This window comes from Saccopteryx bilineata, chromosome 10, assembly GCF_036850765.1.
Source record: "Saccopteryx bilineata isolate mSacBil1 chromosome 10, mSacBil1_pri_phased_curated, whole genome shotgun sequence".
NCBI lineage: Eukaryota > Metazoa > Chordata > Mammalia > Chiroptera > Emballonuridae > Saccopteryx > Saccopteryx bilineata.
Window position 1 is genome coordinate 14,106,844 of NC_089499.1, and position 17,367 is coordinate 14,124,210.

Consider the following 17,367-nt stretch of genomic DNA (forward strand, 5'->3'; position numbering starts at 1 on the left):
GCCTACCTCTGCTTGGCGGCGGTAGGCGACGCAAGGCGGGGCTTTGAATGGAACGACCCTTTCGGTGGTGACCGTGACCCCTGCTATAGGTGGTTTAGTTTGTGGTAAGGGGGCGGGACCTCAGAAAGACTGGCCTTCTGGTTGGCTGAGGCCGAAAGTGGGCGGGACCTGGGGCCGGGCGCAACTGTCGCGCTGCGCTGTGGGAGGTGTTTAAGCTTGGGGGGTAAAGGTGAGGCTCCGCAACTGCGCTGGTGTCAGACTGACTGTCGGTTTTGACACTTTTTCGGGCTGGGTGGGGGTCTACCGGGCGAAGCTGCGCGATGCGGAGGATGCAAGTGGTGCTAGGCCACCTGAATGGCCGGCGTGATTTGGACTCGCAGCCGGCGCTGCAGGCCGCGCCATGCTGGAGCAGCGCTGCGCGGATGTCGCCCGAGGACGTGGTCGTGGTGCACGGGCGGCGGACGGCCATTGGCCGAGGGGGCCGTGGCGGCTTTAAGGTGAGGCCCTGGGTCCCGGCGCTGGCTGTGAGATGGTGGCCCCAGGGTGGGCTGGGTCTGGCTCCTTTGCACGGTTCCCCTGGGCGCGGGAGGTGGCTCTGCGCCCGAGCTGTGACCGCTCTGCCTCCCTGAGGTGAGAAAAGGGGTGGTGGTAGCGGGGGTCCTGAGACCTCGTGCTCTGCCAGCCGGGGATCATCACCGCGGCCACACTTCCCGCTACAGGACACCACTCCCGACGAACTTCTCTCGGCCGTCCTGACCGCAGTTCTCCAGGACGTGAACCTGAGCCCGGCCCAACTGGGAGACATCTGCGTGGGTGAGCGCGCCACCGAGGCCCTGGGCTCGGTCTTCTTCGCCCCCTCCCATCACGCTAAAGCCCTCAACACTTCACCACTCTCCAGCCTCTTTACAGATGGTTTCATTGAGAGGAATGTCGATGGACTGTGCACAGTTGAATTTGTCTTTTTAGGGCTAAACTCTGCCCCGCCTCCAGGCACTTTCTGCGCTCCTCCAAGCACATCTACCGTATCCCCCATGTATAAGACACTCCCATGTATAAGAAGCACCTTAACTTTGGGACCCGAAATTTTGGGAAAAAATGTATTACATAAAGTTATTGAACTCAAGTTTTATTCATCATAAAATTCATACAACTTATCACTGTCAAAACTCCCATCCATTAGCTTGTCCTCGTCTGAGTCTGATGGTGAACCACGGTCTTCATATATTATTGCCTCATCCTCAGTTCCATCTATGGCATTTGAAATGCCACAACCACTGTATAAGACGCACCCAGTTTTTAGACCCCAAATTTCTTGAAAAAGGGTGCATCTTATACATGGGGAAATATGGTCTATGATAGAAAGCAGGGCTTTCAAGTGACAGACATTCTAACTCGAAGGCACTTGGCACAGGGATTTGAGGACATCCTTGGCAGCAGGAAACTAGAGGGTTCTCTACCAATCCTGACATCATCTCTGCCACAGCAGAACAGAGGGAGCATCAAAAAAACTATTTAGTCCTCCACTTAGAGATGGAGAAACGGAGGCCTGGGGAGTTTGCAGCAGAGCCTTCAGTCTGCAGCCAGTGCCTCTTGGCCTTCAGTCAGCCCTTTTCCCTTCCTCTATTCTTCTAGCCTGGGAACATAATGTGGCAAGAGTTTTCTCAACCACTGTAGCTGCAACCACCCCAACAGAAATCACTGTCACACCTCTGGAGTGACAGCAGGGATTGGCTGACGACATTTGGGGAGGTGTGCCTTTTCAGAAGCTCGTTTCCCTGATGGAACCAGTTCTTAGACTTCAGGCTTTGTATTGCATTCTTCCCTTCCCATGATACCTGCAAAGACAGCTAACCTGCCCATTGTGTGCCACTTTCCAAAGGTGGATGTATGGGAGAGGGAATTGGGACCCTTGGGGACTGGGTCTAGTGTCTGGCCAGGACAAGCGGCTATATAGCTTGCTCCCCCTGCTTTAGACCTTGAAATTTCAGAGCCTGCTCAGGGGCTCGTTTTTGTGAAGAGAGATCTGGACTGTCCTCTCCGGTATTCACAGAGTATGTTAGTGCTCAGAACACCACCATCCGGCACTGAATAAAGATTTGTTGTCCACAGGAAATGTGCTCCAGCCGGGGGCCGGGGCACTCATGGCCCGAATCGCCCAGTTCCTGAGGTAACGTTTCCAGTTCATTCTGGCTCTGGGTTGGCCATTTTGACTCTTGAGTGGGCTCAGGCCTCAGGGAACTCAGCTTGTAAAGAGGAGAGGATCAGGTTGGATACCAGACCTGGAGGCAACCAGGGTCCTTTGCACCCTGCTCTTGTGGACCCTACCTTTGCCCCACTTTGAAGGAAGGATGTGTTACCTGACCCTGGGTCGGGACAAACAGGGCTTTTGGGACTGTGGCCAAGATCTCTGTGACCTGAGTTTTAGCCCAAGTCAGCCTATTGCTTTGCCTTTTGTAAGTAGTTTGGACTTCGTCCCTGTTTGCCAGGCAAATATCAAAGCAGGCAAACTGAAGTGTGATGTTCAGCGTTTTTGCCAGTTGAGCAAGGAGTCCTTCAGGGCATAACCCATCAGCAGAGACTTGGGGACAGAGAAGAACCCTGAGGCTGGGGGGGGGGGAGGGGCCTGGAAAACTTGCCACTTACCTCTTGCTGTCCTAAGACAGAGGAGTACCTAAGTTATGTTCACATGTAGATTTAAGAACCACTTAGGTTTGTACTCCCAACTGCCTAGAAAAGAAATAAGGGGAACATTGGCCAGCAAAGGAACAGGAGAACTGACAGAATCTCTGGGGACTAGGAGAGGTTCGGACTGGCTTAGCCTGGAGTTCAAGGACTCCCATGATCTGGCCCCAGACTTACCTTCCAGCCCGATCTCCTGTCCCCTTGGAGCGCTGTCCCTGCCTGTTCCCTCTGCCCTAGCCAAACCTGCCCAAACACAATTTCAGGGCCTGATATTCCCTGAGCTCCCAGGCTTACAATGAGGACTGCTCCCTCTCCAGTAGCTAGCCATAGCTAGCCATATGCTTCCTTATGATGAGCTTTGCCATCTTGCTGTTATTTCGGTCTCTGCTCATTTCTGCATTTTCTGTGTTGGTTGGGCATCCTTTATGGTACTGTATTATAAGCATGTCAGCATCCCTCCATTGTTAGCAAACCCATGTCCTATGACTCTGGTCTCGCCTTCTGTTTCAGTGACATCCCAGAGACTGTGCCTTTGAGCGCTGTCAATAGACAGTGTTCTTCAGGGCTCCAGGCAGTGGCCAACATAGCTGGTAAGTTGTTACTGGGTGGGTGCCCATTGCTATAGCCTGGCCTTGGTTCTGGCTCTGTGAATTTGGGTCAGCAAAGTCACTCTCTACTGGGCATGCAATAAGTTTTTCCACAAGGACTCTCATCACAGAAATAGGAGAGTCCCTTGTTGCTACCCCCAGCCTTTTCTGGACACACGTGGGCCTTCCATCCCTGAGGCTGGGGCCCGCATAGAGACCAGGTGGGCAAGAGGCTTCCCTGTTCCCAGAACAGATGGACTCTGTTGAAGGATGTTTATGAAATGCTTTTGTTGCAGGTGGCATCAGAAATGGGTCTTATGACATTGGCATGGCTTGTGGGTAAGAATTTCCTTCTGCCAGAGCTTATTAATCAGCTTGTAACAGTAACACTAATATTCATCTCCTAAGTTGTCAGAGGCCCGTGATCTCAGGGTTTTCCCCTTTAGGCAGCTGTCTGGGAGAGGGCTTCTACCAACTCAGCTGAGAAGTAGCCCCCAGCGCTGGCTGCTCAGGAATTGTTCCCACCTCTTAGCACTAGTGGGGAAAGGATGTGGGCTTTTAAAGGCTTTCTTGGAAATCCGTCAGGCTGGAAAATAGAGCTTCGGGGTTTCCTCCCATGGCCCGTGTTGATTCGTGATGCTGCTGAGGGAGAAGCTGCAGTTTTGGTTCCCGGTCGGGGACAGCTGCCTACTGTATAACTAGTTACTCACTTCCCTAGCTGTCTCCTGTCCCCCGCCCTGGCACCTAGGTGGAAACTTCTGGCTGCCTGCTGGGTTCTGAGAGGCATGGTCAGATCTGTGGTGGTTTGTCACTGCCAGCTGTGGCTCCATCTTTGGCTGCAGAAGTTGCACTGGGCAGTACCTCCCGGGAGGGACAGAGCACGGCGCCCAGGCTTAGTGAGCATCTGGTGCTAGGAGGACAGGTTAAGTGGGCACTCTGGCCTGCCCGGGGAGGCGAGCGGCCCTTTCCAGTTCCTCTGGATCGTGTTTCTTCACTGGAGCATTGCTGGGTCCTCTCAGGGCTGTGCCCACTGGCAGTGGGTTGCACTGCCCTGTGTTTGCAACTGTAAATAAAAGCAAAGATACCTGACTGGTGGTGGCTCAGTAGGTAGAGTGTTGACCTGGGACACTGAGGTCCCAGGTTGGAAACCCCAAGGTCACCAGCTTGCGCGTGGTGGTCACTGGCTTGAGCCCAAAGGTTGTTGGCTTGAAGCCCAAGATGGCTGGCTTGGACCCAAGGTCTCTGGCTTGAGCAAGGGGTCACTGGGTCAGCTGGAGCCCCCAGTCAAGGCACATATGAGAAGCAATTAATGAACAACTAAAGTGCCGCAACTATGAGTTGATGCTTCTCATCTCTCCCTTCCTGTCTCTCTCACTAAATAAGTAAACAAAAACAAAGACTGCACTTCAGGGACTTTGACCGGGTGAGGGCCACTGCCCGGTCTGCCCTGTGATCAGTCTCTCGTGTCCCTCTATCTTAACTTGGAGAGGGAGGAGGGTGGGTAACGAGGAGAGCACAGGAGCCTTCATCAGCTTCTTAGAGGGCACCTGAGGTCCCCAAGCGGGTTCAAGACTGTGTTACTAGGGTGTTAAGTTCTGAGTCAGGACTGTCCCCACATCACAGGCTGACTGTCCCCCATAGGCTTTCAATTCCAACATCACGAGCAGCCCAGAGCATCCTAGTTGGGAGTGGGTTCTGGGCCCTACACTTTGGTCCCAGTTGAATGACCATGGACAGGTTACTCAGCCTCTCTGGGCCTCAGTGGCCTCACCTATAACATGGGGAGAGCTACCTCAGCCCGGTTGAAGTTAAGAGGAAATGTAACAGCAGTTAACACTGGCATACACGTGACAGTGAAGTACTCTAAGACCTGCGAAGATTTTGAGATAGGGCTGGGCACATGAAAGCGTTCACTCGGGGTTGTGTGTTATCGTTCCCTGGAGGCCTGCGCTCCCCACCTCCTCATCCTCTGACCACACTACACTGAGATCTTGCCGTCCTCTTAGCTCCTAGCACCTCCTTGTCCGTGCAGGTCACATCTCTCTGATCCGTGGCTTTTAAAATGTTCTCTCCTCTGAATGTGTGGTCCCTGAGGGCAGGCCTGGCCTGGTGGGCGTTTCCCCCTCTGTGGCCGTCACCGGGCTGAGCTGCAGGAGCAGCTGAGTTAGGGAAGCGCGGCCCTGCGGCCAGTGTGCGCTGTGCCCTGCGTTGTCCTGGGATAGGTGCTGGGGGTGGCTGGCAGCCCTGCACCCCAGCTCTGCCTCGCTGACCGGTGCCCTGCCTGGGGCTCTCGGGCTGCTGCCCGTCACTTGTCAGGTGCACAGCTGTCCTGGCTGAGTCCTGCCAGGGATCACCTCCTCTTCCTCCTCCTCCCCCTCAGGGTAGAATCCATGTCCCTGGCTGACAGAGGGAACCCTGGAAATATTACTTCACGCTTGGTGGAGAAGGACAAGGCCAGGGATTGCCTGATTCCTATGGGGTGAGTGTTGCCCTGGAGCTGTGTGCCTCTGCCCGCGTTCTCCCTGCTGGCCCGGGCAGGGGTGCGGACACTTGGATCATCCTGTGGCCAGTGGTGCCCGCCCTGCCTCCTGCTTCAGGCTTGGTCCGCTCTCAGGGGCTCTAGGGATGGGACTCGATGCTGCCCGACTTCCGTCCCTGAGGCCCTCAGGGGTGTCCTCTCTGTGCCTCCGGGTTTCCAAACACGGCCTCGCTGTTACTCCCTCCCCAAGGGTTCACTCACACGTGGGTGATGGCAGCTGCACCCCAAAGCCTTGGAGAACTAGAAAGTTGAGGAATTAGGAAGCTTCTGATGCTGGACGTGCTGGTGAGGGGACCAGGGCTCAGCAGATTCAACATGGAAGGCTGTGTGTCTGCTTAGCAGTTAGCTCTGCTGCTGGGTCACTGAGCCCGGGCGACCCCAGAGTCCTGGGCAGGGAGTCCTGGCTCCACTTGAGGCTCAGAGAAGGGCAGTGCCCTGGCTGCCGTCACATCCAGTGACCATGTTTCTAGGAGAAGCCTGTTAGGCCAGGAGCCCAGGCTGGAAGGCCTCACTGTGGCTCTGGGCTCCCAGGATGAGTAGGCTCAGGCCAGTGAGCAGGAAGGTTGGGCACTATCTTCCCAGAGGGGACTTGGCACCTCCCACGTTAAAGCGGTCTTCCCGAGGGGAATGAGAAGCTGGCAAGAGTAGCCAGTGCGCGCCCCGTCCCATACCCTCATCTGCCCTCTTCTGGTCTCTGGTGTGCTTCGCAGGGTCTGGGTGACTGTCCATGCCCCTTCATGCCCCCCGAGTCGCCATCACTGTCTCCGCAGCGTGGGTTGGCCTTCCTGTCCACCCAGTGCCCAGAGTTGCGAGCACAGCTCCACAGCTGGGCGGGTGCCCAGGCTACCAGACCTCACCCCCACTGTGTTGTCTTCTAGGATAACCTCAGAGAACGTAGCTGAGCGGTTTGGTATTTCCCGGGAGAAGCAGGATGCCTTCGCACTGGCTTCCCAGAAACAGTGAGTTGTTTGGGGTGAAGTGTTTAAAGCCGGCGAGGGGGGTTTCGAGGCTGACCTAAGTGGATTCCGGTCGCTGTCCTCGGGCTGTATAGCAGGAGCGCTGGTGGTTCCCAATCCTTGTGCCGCGGGAGGGGTAGGGGGGCAGGGGCCAGGCCACTGCACTGTTAGCACCTCCGTGTCCTACTGTTCATCTCCCATGTCCTGCTGTCTGTCTACCCCGAGTGTCTTCTCCCTACTGGGCCTCAGTTCCCCCAGCCACTCATTCCAGGAGTGGTATGTAATAAGGGCCAGGACTCTTCTCTGACGGCGTGGCCTGGTGGCCAGACACGGTAGCCCCAGGCTCCTCTGCACAGCCTGGAGTGTGGGGCCAGCACTGCTGGGGACCAAGGCATCCCAGCTTCTGCACCACTCCTGTGTCTGGGGTAGCATCCTGGGGCAGGGGCTGGGGAGCCCTCAGGGAAACCCTGGGGCAGGCTGAAGCTGGCAAGCCCGGCTGCCCGGGGAGAGGACAGCAAAGGATAGGAGTAGTATCAGGCCGGGTGGGCTTCTCTGAGGTGGTGGCTCTTAGCCACATGACCCTTTGAGAACTTGGTGAAAGTTGGACTCCTCCCAGGGGAATGCCCAGGCACTTTAGAGTATGTTTTCACATGTGACTGTAAGGATCACCCTAAAATACCCTGTGTTTTTACATTGCTTTCAGTGCTAAGATTCATCAAGTAGTTTAGTGTATCTTATTTTAAGTAAGTGGGAACTAGGGGACAGATGAATTTGAGTCATTGTGATCAAACAGAAAAGTTGGCAGGACCAAAAGAGGCACAGATGTTTGTCCTCACTTTGGCATAGAGCTGAGCGGACCGTCTCATGGTGTCGGGCTCGACGGGGAGCCACCGCCTCCATCCCTCCTCCCCTGCCCTGTTGAGGTCTGGATTGGTGGGGACCTGAACATCTGAGGCTGATGTAAAGAAGGCCCCGTGAGGCCTCAGGCCTCCCACGTGAGGGCCAGGTCGGGGCGGTGGGGAACGCACCCCGGTCCCGCAGAGCTCCCCCAAGGCCAGTGTGTCCTAGCATTTAGCATTTGAGCTTGCATGTCTGCCCCAGTGGGGAGGCAGAGGAGGCAGAGAGGACTCCAGGGAGGGAGGTAGCCTCAACCTGGCTGTCCTGGTGCTGGTAGGGCGGCCAGAGCCCAGAGCAAGGGCTGCTTCCAAGCCGAGATTGTGCCGGTGACCACCACGGTCCGTGATGACAAGGGCAACGAGAGGCGCATCACTGTGGCCCAGGATGAGGGCATCCGCCCCAACACCACCATGGAGGGCCTGGCCAAACTGAAGCCTGCCTTCAAGCAGGGCGGCTCCACCACTGCTGGTGAGACTGGGCGGGGGGAGGGGGCGAGGAAGGGATGACGTCCATGCTGGACGCTCTCTGGGAGCCGGGAGCCACCAGGCAAGGTGGGCTTGGGTGGGCTGGGCCTCCTCAGCCCTGCTCTGAGACCTCCTTACCCCTGTGCTTTGCCTCTAGGAAACTCTAGCCAGGTGAGCGATGGGGCAGCTGCCATCCTGCTGGCCCGGAGGTCCAAGGCAGAAGAATTGGGCCTTCCCATCCTTGGGGTCCTGAGGTCCTACGCAGTGGTTGGGGTCCCGCCTGACGTCATGGGCATTGGACCTGCCTATGCCATCCCTGTAGCTTTGCAAAAAGCAGGTAAGGCGGCTGCTTCACACCCTAGATCTGGATCGCACTTCTGCCTCTCATTCTGTGGCTGGAGGGGGGTGGTCCTGGGGGTGCTGCAGAGTGACGGCGGGGAGACTGACCTGCAGCGGGCAGCCACAGCAGGCAGCCTCTGGGCCAGGGCTGGGGTGGGGCCTCGGGAGACAGTCCTGCTAACGGTAGGGGCCAGCGGGTCAGCTCAGGTCTCCCCCTGCCTGCAGGGCTGAAGGTGCAGGACGTGGACATCTTTGAGATCAATGAGGCCTTTGCAAGCCAGGTGAGCCTGGGTTTCTCACATTGCCTGGGCCCCGGACAGCCCCGTTGGGGCCAGGGGTGCAGGGGACAGGGTGCAGGGGAGAGGGGACAGGGGAGGGAGCTCCGGTTCATGCTCTGCTGCCTTTCAGGCTGTCTACTGTATGGAGAAGCTAGGACTGCCCCGGGAGAAGGTGAACCCTCTGGGGGGCGCTGTGGCCTTGGGCCACCCACTGGGCTGCACTGGGGCTCGACAGGTCGTCACGCTGCTCAACGAGCTGAAGCGCCGTGGGAAGAGGTGAGCCCGACTCCCTGCCGTGTCAGGGGAGTGCCCGAGCTGGGCCCCCGAGGGGAGGGGCGGGGAGTATACTTGCACACACTCTGAATTAAGGATGCAGGCCAGCCGTGCAGGGGGGGCCTGGCCTACGGCAGGTACCTGCCACTCTGTGTGTGCCTCGTGGGCAGTCAGGGAATTACATACCATGGGTTTGCATCCTCTGTGCCCCTAAAGGCCTCGGTCCGCTCAGCTCTGCTGGGGGTGGGGAGATCTTGTGCGGGGGCCTCTGCCCTTTGTGCCTCAACACCGTGTTGCTTCCACAGGGCATACGGGGTGGTGTCCATGTGTATCGGGACAGGGATGGGAGCCGCTGCCGTCTTTGAGTACCCCGGACACTGAGCCAGGCGCTGCCCAGACGGGCCTGCTTTGGAGGCAAGAAGCAACACTACAGAAGTGAGGCCACACAGGAACATTCACATTGGCGGTTGCGGTGCGCAGATCAGGCACTGCAGCTAATTCGGAACACGTGAACACTGATGACACAGTATAGGAGTGGGTGAGGGACTGGGTCACCCAGGCCAGAAGGCCACCATGTAATTCCTGGGGATGGGGACTGTGGATGAATGCAATAGATATAATAAAGGTATGTTAGCGGTTTCTCCCAGGGGCCAGCTCTTCCTGTGCCGGTCTTGCCTCTGCTGAATCTGAGCACTGATCCGACCACCTGGATCCACGGTGGTGTGGCCTCTGTCCTTTGTATTAGCTCTGAGGACGTAAGTGCAGGACCTGAGCTGAGACCAGTGCCCTGGCAGGGGCTCCCTCCATCCCAGGAGCTCTGAGGTCCTCCAGTGTCGCCTGCACAGCACACTGGTTCCTTAGTTTTGGGTCATGTTTATTTCCAAAGTTGGGTATGGGTGGGGGGTGGGGGGCGGAGGGTCTGAGAGCAGAGCCTCAGAGCCGGTAGGGTGGCACAAATCTCTCATCGTAAGAGCCTTGGCCCCGGAGCTGCAGCGTGCAGGCCTCGCCCAGCATGCCTTCCACCACCAGCATGGACTCGTACAGCTCACTGCTCCTGTGGGCCATGGGGTTGAGGTTAGGAGGAGCTCCCGCCTGTGGGCAGAGCGGAGAAGCTGGGAAGGGCTGTACCTGGCAGTGAAGAGAACCTGCAGGGTGGTGGAGGTTGGGGGCGCATTGACTGGTCGTGCCTCCAGCAGCCCACTGCTTGGGGAGACCGTGAAGGCCACAGGATCCTGGGCCGGCTCCTTCTGGCCTGCACCAAGGGCAAGGGAGCACACGTGGGCTGGCAGCTCCATGCGCTGCCCCGAAGTCCCGTGCCCCCATCTCTGGGAAATCACTCAGAACTGGGGAACTGGCCATTCCTGCAGGAATTCCCAGGGGGCACCAGCCTGCAGGGACAGGACACACAGGCCCCTTCCTGTGGTTCTGGCCCAGCCACACCGCAGCAGTGGGCAGACAGGAGGGTGTTAAGTACCCATCAGCACGGTCCAGTAGCTCCGACACCTGCTCAGGTTCATCAGGTAGACCTCCTGGACCCGCCCCTGGTTCACAAAGCAGGTCCCAAAGTGCACCCAGCTGGTGGAGAGCTGCAGCTCGGGCACAGCCACAGTGGCCCGGAGGGGCACCACCTAAGGGGACAGAGCCGTTAAGTTGGTGGGGACCAGGTGACTCGCTCATTCCTGCCGGGCTCTGAGCCAGTGTCTCCGGGACACACGAGCCCTGCTGACCCCAAGTACTGACACTTCTGAGGAGCACACAGGCAGCACCATGGAGGTGGAAGGGGGCTGGTGCCACCATCTAAAGCCAGAAGCTGCTGGTGGGCTTCTGAGCAGGTGGAATGCCAGGAAGGTGCCACCTGGTCCCTCTGCCACCCCTGCCCTGATCAGATTGGTTTCTGCTCTCTGGCCCGGTACCCACTTGCCCTCCTCCCCCATATCATGGGGTCCCCAGGGCCCAGCTCAGGGTTCCTCTTGGGCCCTAGGTCATCTCCCCTTTTATAGCTTTTTTTTTTTTTTTTTGGAGAGAAAAGGATAGAGAGGGAGGAGAGAGATGAGAAGCATCAACTTGTAGTTGCCTCACTTTTTTAGTTGTTCATTGATTGCTTCATTTTTTTAAAATGATGTAGCATTGTTTTCTTTTTTTTTAATGTTTATTGTATTGATTTGAGAGAGAGAGGAAAGGAGAGAGAGAAACAGGAATATTCAACTCACTTCTGTTTGTGCCCTGACTGGGAATCAAACTGGCAACCTCTGCGCTTTGGGTTGATGCTCAACCAACGGAGCTATCTGGCCAGGGCCACTGATTGCTTCATAAACATACCTTGACCAGAGGGGGGGGGGGGGACTCCAGGCTAGTCAGTGACCCACTGCTCAAGCCAGCAACCTTGGGGCTCAAGCCAGTGACCATGGGATCGTGTCAATGATCCCATGCTCAAGCTAGCAACCCCATGTTCAAGCTGGTGAGCCTGTGCTCAAACTGGAAACCGTGGGGTTTCAAACCTGGGACCTCAGCGTCCCAGGTTGGCACTCTATTCACTGTGCCACCACTGGTCAGGCAGGCCTGACTTTTAATGTAGTTTTCATTTTTATTAAACAGTGATTAGGAGGCTGCACATGCCACCTCCTTCAGGAAGCTTTCCCTGATTTATTGTATAACCTGTCATCCGACTCTGAGCTTCTAAGACAAGGATGAATAACTCTCATCTCCATATGCAAAGCCTCTTCCGAGGAAGACTGGTCTCTCTGAGCCCTATTGGGATCTATCCTCTTCTAAGCCCACCAAAACCCAGTCCAGCCCAGTGCCATCCTCGGTGTGTGGGGCAGGCCTGGGACTCACCTGAGTGGTCTGGTTGGTATACTCCAGGAGCAGGTTCTGGGTGAACACCATCTCTTTCTCTCCACTCGCGCTCTGCCGAATGACCACTCCCGGCGGCATCTGGTCCACTGGGAGCTTCTGATAGGAGAGCAGCTCCAGGGACAGCGAGAAGGACACGTCCACCTGAGCAGACAATAACAAGCTGTCACCTCAGGCTGCTGAAGGCAGGTGGCAGCTTCCCCACCTGGAGCTATGTCCTGCCCTCCCATGGCCCCACAGGCCCGCCAAGGCCCCAGCCGCCACAGGGCAGCGCAGCCTGCAGGGCCCCCACCGACCCCGCCCCGCCCATCTAAGAGCTCCGCAGCGCACCTGCCCCCATCACCCAGAGCCCCTGCCGGGTCATTCTTCCCCAACACTGCCCTGCTCATGCCCAGCACTGCTTAGTACCAGGGAGGAGGCTGCGCCTGCCTTTAGGAGCTAAGGGTCTGGAGGGGACACAAGCAAAGAGCCTTTCCCTCCTGGCATGCCCAGGGCTGCGGTCAGGCCCCAGAAACCCAGGTAAGGCCTGTCTTATCCTGAGGACCGTGAGGAGCCTCTGATGGGTCTTGAACAAGGAGACGTCTGGCCAGCTTTGCCTTCCTCAGAGGTCACTGGCTGCCGTGGGAAGGTAGGCTGGGAGAGCTCAAGTGGGCGAGAGAGGACATTAGGGGGGATGGTGTAACTTGGGCGCAGAAGGATGGGGCTTGACCTATGTCCCCAAACACAGTTCCCCAAGACTAGTTCATCAGCATCAACTAGGCACTTGGTAAAGTACAGATTCCTCCTCTCTGGAGCCGGAGCGTGAGATCTTCTATATATAACAGACTTTCTAAAGACCACTGGTGTGTCGCCGGCTTGGAAACCACTGTCCTTGATCAGGATGTGGGTGTGGGACGAAGGGAAGGGTGGCATGCAGAGAGACTGAGGAGAGGGCAGCAACGGGGCTTGGTGGCTGGTCAGTCGACTAGGATGAGTGCCAGGGCTCTGGTGGTGCTCGCTGAGATACAAGGCCGCCACTGAAATGGGGAGGCACAGGGCTGGGCAGGACTGGGTGGGGAGGGCGATGGCGTTCGGTGTGGACAGGTCGTGTTCGGGGGAGAGTTCTGGTCAGGAGGCAAAGGCCCGGGCACTGCAGCACGTGGCAGGCACTCAGCACGCCGATGCCAAAGGACACATTGGGAAAGAGAATGTGGCTTCTCACGGAAGCCCTGGAAGTGGCTGAGAGGGCTCGGGAGTGTGCAGGGGGAGGGAGGGCCCAGCTGGCGCTCGAAGCGGGCGCATAAGGGAAAGCCCCTCAGCGGACAGGAGGAAGAGCCGCTGAAGCAGGAGGGGCGTTGGGAGAGAAGGGGGCACCCATTCTGGCTGGCTGGCCTTGCCTGGCCACACACAGCTGGGAGCCCCCACCACGAAATGGGAGCTCACACCGCCAGCCACCCACGTGGCCTGTGACCTGTCCTCATTCTAAGTGCCTCAGAAACCAAAGGAAGAAGATGTTCACAGTTCCCACTGACCCTGGAACACCCCTTTCCCCAGTTCTGCAAACCGAGGATGCTTTTATCACTGACGCCCCACCAGAAGAGGAAAAGTCACTCTTGGACCTGGAGCACCTTACATTGATGGAAAGATGGCAAGCAAACCTTGAACTCCCTGGGTCAGGCCAAAACCCTGGGTGAGGGCATGTGGGAAGGGCCAGTCCGGGTGCAGAGAGGAGGTGCTCAAGGACTGCCTTGGCCTTGACCAGGATGTCGGCAGAGGGGAAGCAGAGAGAGGGGGCTGGTGTGTCTGGGACTTGGTGTGTTCACACTGTACGTCTGGTCCTATCTGCACGTGTAAACCGTCTGTGCAGAGGGCCCATGCTTGTCAGCAACGGTGTGTCTTCTGGGAGCGCACTCCTAAGTGCCCAGAGAGCACAGGGTGTGGGGGTCAAATGTGCGGTCTGGATACAAATGTCCACGTGTTCGTGTCTGCACACATATGTGTGAGAGTGGTGTGAAGCATGCTGTCTATGTACACGTGTGCGTGTATGAGAGAAGAAAGGTGACTCTGGCCCAGGGGAGGGTGCCCATCAAGGGTGAGGACCCGGACACCTGCACTGACCAGCATGTTCTCCTGTGGGTGGAGCACCAGCTGCGTGCCCACTGCCGCCGGCCCCTCCTGCCCCTCCTGCTCCCTGCCGGGGCCCGGAGCGCTGCGGCTGCGGCTGGCTCCTTCTTGAGAAATGGAGAAGGGCTGGGAAACCAGGAGCCAGAAGTAGTGTGGGATATCTGTAGTATTGGTCAGCTTCAGGTGCTGGGTGGTCACCAGCTCACTCAGCACCTGGGTGGCCACAGAGGTAGGGGAAACCATGACACATCTCTCTCCTCAAGCCCCTGGCTCTGGGCTGCGGGTGGGGGTGTGGCGGAGGTCAGGGGGTGGGGTGGGGCAGGGGGGACTCAGGCTGTAAGGCCTGAGCCTCAGGAGGGCCTCTAGGGACATTTGAGGTCTAGCTGAACTGGCCGAGGGGCCACACACTCACCCTGGCACTGGGCTGTTCGCGGATGAGGTCACTGGCTTGGTGCCGGAACTCGATGCCCTCGCCGTGGTCCAGCTCCACGCTCAGCCTGCCAGCAACGGGCATGATGGGGCCTCCTGGCCGCCCCCCACTCTGCCTGGGCAGCCTTTCCCTGGACTCCCTGCTGGCTGCTCCGCCCTCCCATCGTCTTGCTTCCAGAACCGTCTGGCCCCCACCAGTCCCGGGTAAGGGTGCCCCCCACGGAGACAAAAGGAGGCCAGGTGGCCCAGCTGACTCACCGTGCGGCCCGCACGTAGCCATGCAGGTCCAGCTTCATGGGCCCCACGGCGAAGTCCTGCAGACGCCGTCGCCTCCCTGGAAGCTCCCTTTCCACCTGCCGGGCCCAAGCCTGATCACTGGCGGCCGCCCGGCCAGTGGGCAGTGTGCTACCCGGGAGAGAGGCAGTGGCTGTGGCCCCGCCCCAGGCCAGGGGGCTCACCTCGTTGTCCAAGCTCATGAAGCCCAGGGCGTAGCCAACACACTCCACCTTGTGCAGGACGTGAGGGCTGAGGACCATGGGTGTGAAGGAGATGGAGATGGTGCTGCTGCCCCCTGCAGGGACCACCTGGCACAGGCATGCACCTTAGCACTGCTGGGTGCCCTGTCTGGCCAATTGGGGACTCTACAAGGCAGCGCCCGGCCTAGCCCCAACTCACCACCTGCTTGGGGCTGATACGGAACGGGTGGTCACAGGGTACCCCCTCGTGCCCCTGGAGGACGACCGAGACGATCTGTGTGGCCCTGTCCTCGGCACTGGAACTTCTGCTGGCCTGTCATCAAGATGTCACTGAGGCTCACCCAGGCTCCAGGCCCACTGGCCACACCCTCACAGCCAGCCCACAGCCCCTGGCCACCTCCCCGGCTTCGCTCACAGAGCTGGACGACTCGTTGGAGAGACTTGGAGACGCGGGGGAGCTGCCGCTCTCTGGAGTCTCAGGGCAGAGGACCTCGTTCGCGGCTTGGTCCCGCAGTGGGAAAGGTGGCCCGTAAAACACCAGCAGATCCAGCAGCCTGTCCTCCTTTTCTTCCGGAGCATAGGTCTCCCAGTCCAGGCGGATGTCTGGGGCAGACGTGGGGGGAGAGGGGCGGAGCAGACTGATCTTCCCCGGGCCCCGGCCGCCCCATAGCCCCTCAGAAGCTGCCCGTTACCCCATACTCAGTGTGTGTGTGTGGGGGGGGAGAGGGGCGGAGCAGACTGATCTTCCCCAGGCCCCGACCGCCCCACAGCCCCTCAGAAGCTGCCCGTTATCCCATACTCAGTGTGTGTGTGTGTGTGGGGGGGGGCGTTGTTTCCTCTTTACGGCCTCTTTGGGCAATTCTCATTTTAAAAATTCCATAGGCTAGCCTGACCTGTGGTGGTGCAGTGGATAAAGCGTCAACCTGGAAACACTGAGGTTGCCGGTTCAAAACCCTGGCTTGCCTGGTCAAGGCACATATGGGAGTTGATGCTTCCTGCTCCTCTCCCCCTCCCCCCCTATAAAATAAAATAAAATAAAATAAAATAAAATAAAATAAAATAAAATAAAATAAAATAAAAAATCCATAGGCTTATCCCCTCTGGCCCTATCACCCCAGCGCTCCAGGTCACTGGGCCATGAACTCAGGCGCTGTGCTTTCCTCACCGCCTCCTTCCTGGCCTGTGTGCTGACCTCCCTGGGCCCTCTAACTCCCATATCCCCTCCCTTCTCTCACTCCATCCTCCCTTCCTTCACTCCATCCATCAGCCCTTATCCGCATTCACATCTCTCCCCAGTCAGGCTAGTCTGAGGATTACCATGTCAGCTTCTGTCCTGCCAGGATCCTCAGACCTACTTTGCCCCCATCCTTCTTCCTGCCTGGCAAAACCTAGCCCTGGATGAACTGCACTGACCCTCCGGTACCCACTGGAGAAAGTTCCCCACATTTCAAACTGCTTGCCACCCCCATAAATCTGTCCCCAACCTAAACTGTGCCCCCACTCTGCCCTCTGCTTTGTGGCCTACTCAGCTCTCCCTGCCAACCTGCTCCACGACTGGCACATCTTCCCTGTCCTCCTCTGACACCTCCACTGCCTCCCTGGCACTTAGCTGGTGGTCCCTCACCTCCCAGAAGCCCTCAAATCAGGAAGTCCCTGAAGTCCCGTTCCAACTCCCCACATCCATCTGTACTGATCCCATCTCCCCTCCCCTCCTTCCTTCGATCCTGTCCCCTACCCCCTTTTCAGGGACCAGCCATGTCCCATCTCCCACTCTCCTGGCTCCTTCCCAACGGCACTTACACAAGGTCAGGACCCCACCTTGAACAAGCTTCCCTCTGCCAGACGACCTTTCCAGGACCACCTTCTCTCTCCCTTTCACAGCAAGCTCATAGGACACATAGGTCATCACTGCCTCCCTTCCTCAGCTCTCCCCCACACCCCAGGTGACATCTGATTCACTGGCTGGACCTAGAGGACACCTGGTGATCACACGCCCAAGGTTTCTAGTCTTGTATCGCTTAGGATTATCACCTGGCACTTGCCTCTTATACCCATCAAATCACTCTCCGCAAGGCCACTGATGGCCTCCACACCTTTCTTTTTTTTCATTCAGTGAGAGGCAGGGAGGCAGAGACAGACTCCCGCATGCGCCCTGACCGGGATCCACCCAGCAACCCCACTAGGCGGCAATGTTCTGCCCATCTGGGGCATTGCTCCACTGCTCAACAACCTAGTTCTTCTTAGCACCTGAGGCAGAGGCCATGGAGCCATCCTCAGCACCCAGGGCCAACTCTCTCCAGTCGAGCCATGGCTGCAGGAGGGGAAGAGAGAGAGAGAGAGAGCGAGAAGTAAGACAGGGAGGGGTGGAGAAGTAGATAGGCACTTCTCCTGTGTGCCCTGACTGGGAATCGAACCTGGGACTTCTACACGGGCAGCCGACACTCTACCACTGAGCCTTCTACACGGGCGGCCGACACTCTACCACTGAGCC

The 17,367-nt window shown here is 57.9% G+C and overlaps 2 protein-coding genes across 2 annotated transcripts in view; one reads left to right on the plus strand and one right to left on the minus strand.

Annotated features, from left to right (window-relative positions):
* The first annotated feature begins 199 nt into the window (after window positions 1-199).
* Window positions 200-9,654, plus strand: ACAA1 (acetyl-CoA acyltransferase 1). The gene is made up of 12 exons (XM_066245719.1): window positions 200-497; window positions 720-813; window positions 2,110-2,167; window positions 3,193-3,272; window positions 3,566-3,608; window positions 5,650-5,748; window positions 6,687-6,767; window positions 7,939-8,129; window positions 8,283-8,462; window positions 8,690-8,745; window positions 8,873-9,018; window positions 9,321-9,654. Exons 1-12 carry the CDS (start codon window positions 321-323, stop codon window positions 9,394-9,396), a joined length of 1,281 nt encoding a protein of 426 aa, XP_066101816.1. The 5' UTR covers window positions 200-320; the 3' UTR covers window positions 9,397-9,654.
* A 227-nt stretch (window positions 9,655-9,881) lies between these two features.
* Window positions 9,882-17,367, minus strand: part of DLEC1 (DLEC1 cilia and flagella associated protein) — a 66,457-nt gene continuing 58,971 nt past the window's right edge. Inside the window, exons 28-37 of the mRNA XM_066245718.1 lie at window positions 15,292-15,479; window positions 15,076-15,189; window positions 14,859-14,984; window positions 14,659-14,753; window positions 14,384-14,468; window positions 13,966-14,184; window positions 11,851-12,012; window positions 10,490-10,643; window positions 10,144-10,267; window positions 9,882-10,069 (exon numbers count right to left, since the gene is read on the minus strand). Of these exons, the coding sequence (XP_066101815.1) occupies window positions 9,949-10,069; window positions 10,144-10,267; window positions 10,490-10,643; window positions 11,851-12,012; window positions 13,966-14,184; window positions 14,384-14,468; window positions 14,659-14,753; window positions 14,859-14,984; window positions 15,076-15,189; window positions 15,292-15,479 (1,388 nt within the window). The 3' untranslated portion in view covers window positions 9,882-9,948. The remainder of the gene's footprint in view (window positions 10,070-10,143; window positions 10,268-10,489; window positions 10,644-11,850; window positions 12,013-13,965; window positions 14,185-14,383; window positions 14,469-14,658; window positions 14,754-14,858; window positions 14,985-15,075; window positions 15,190-15,291; window positions 15,480-17,367) is intronic.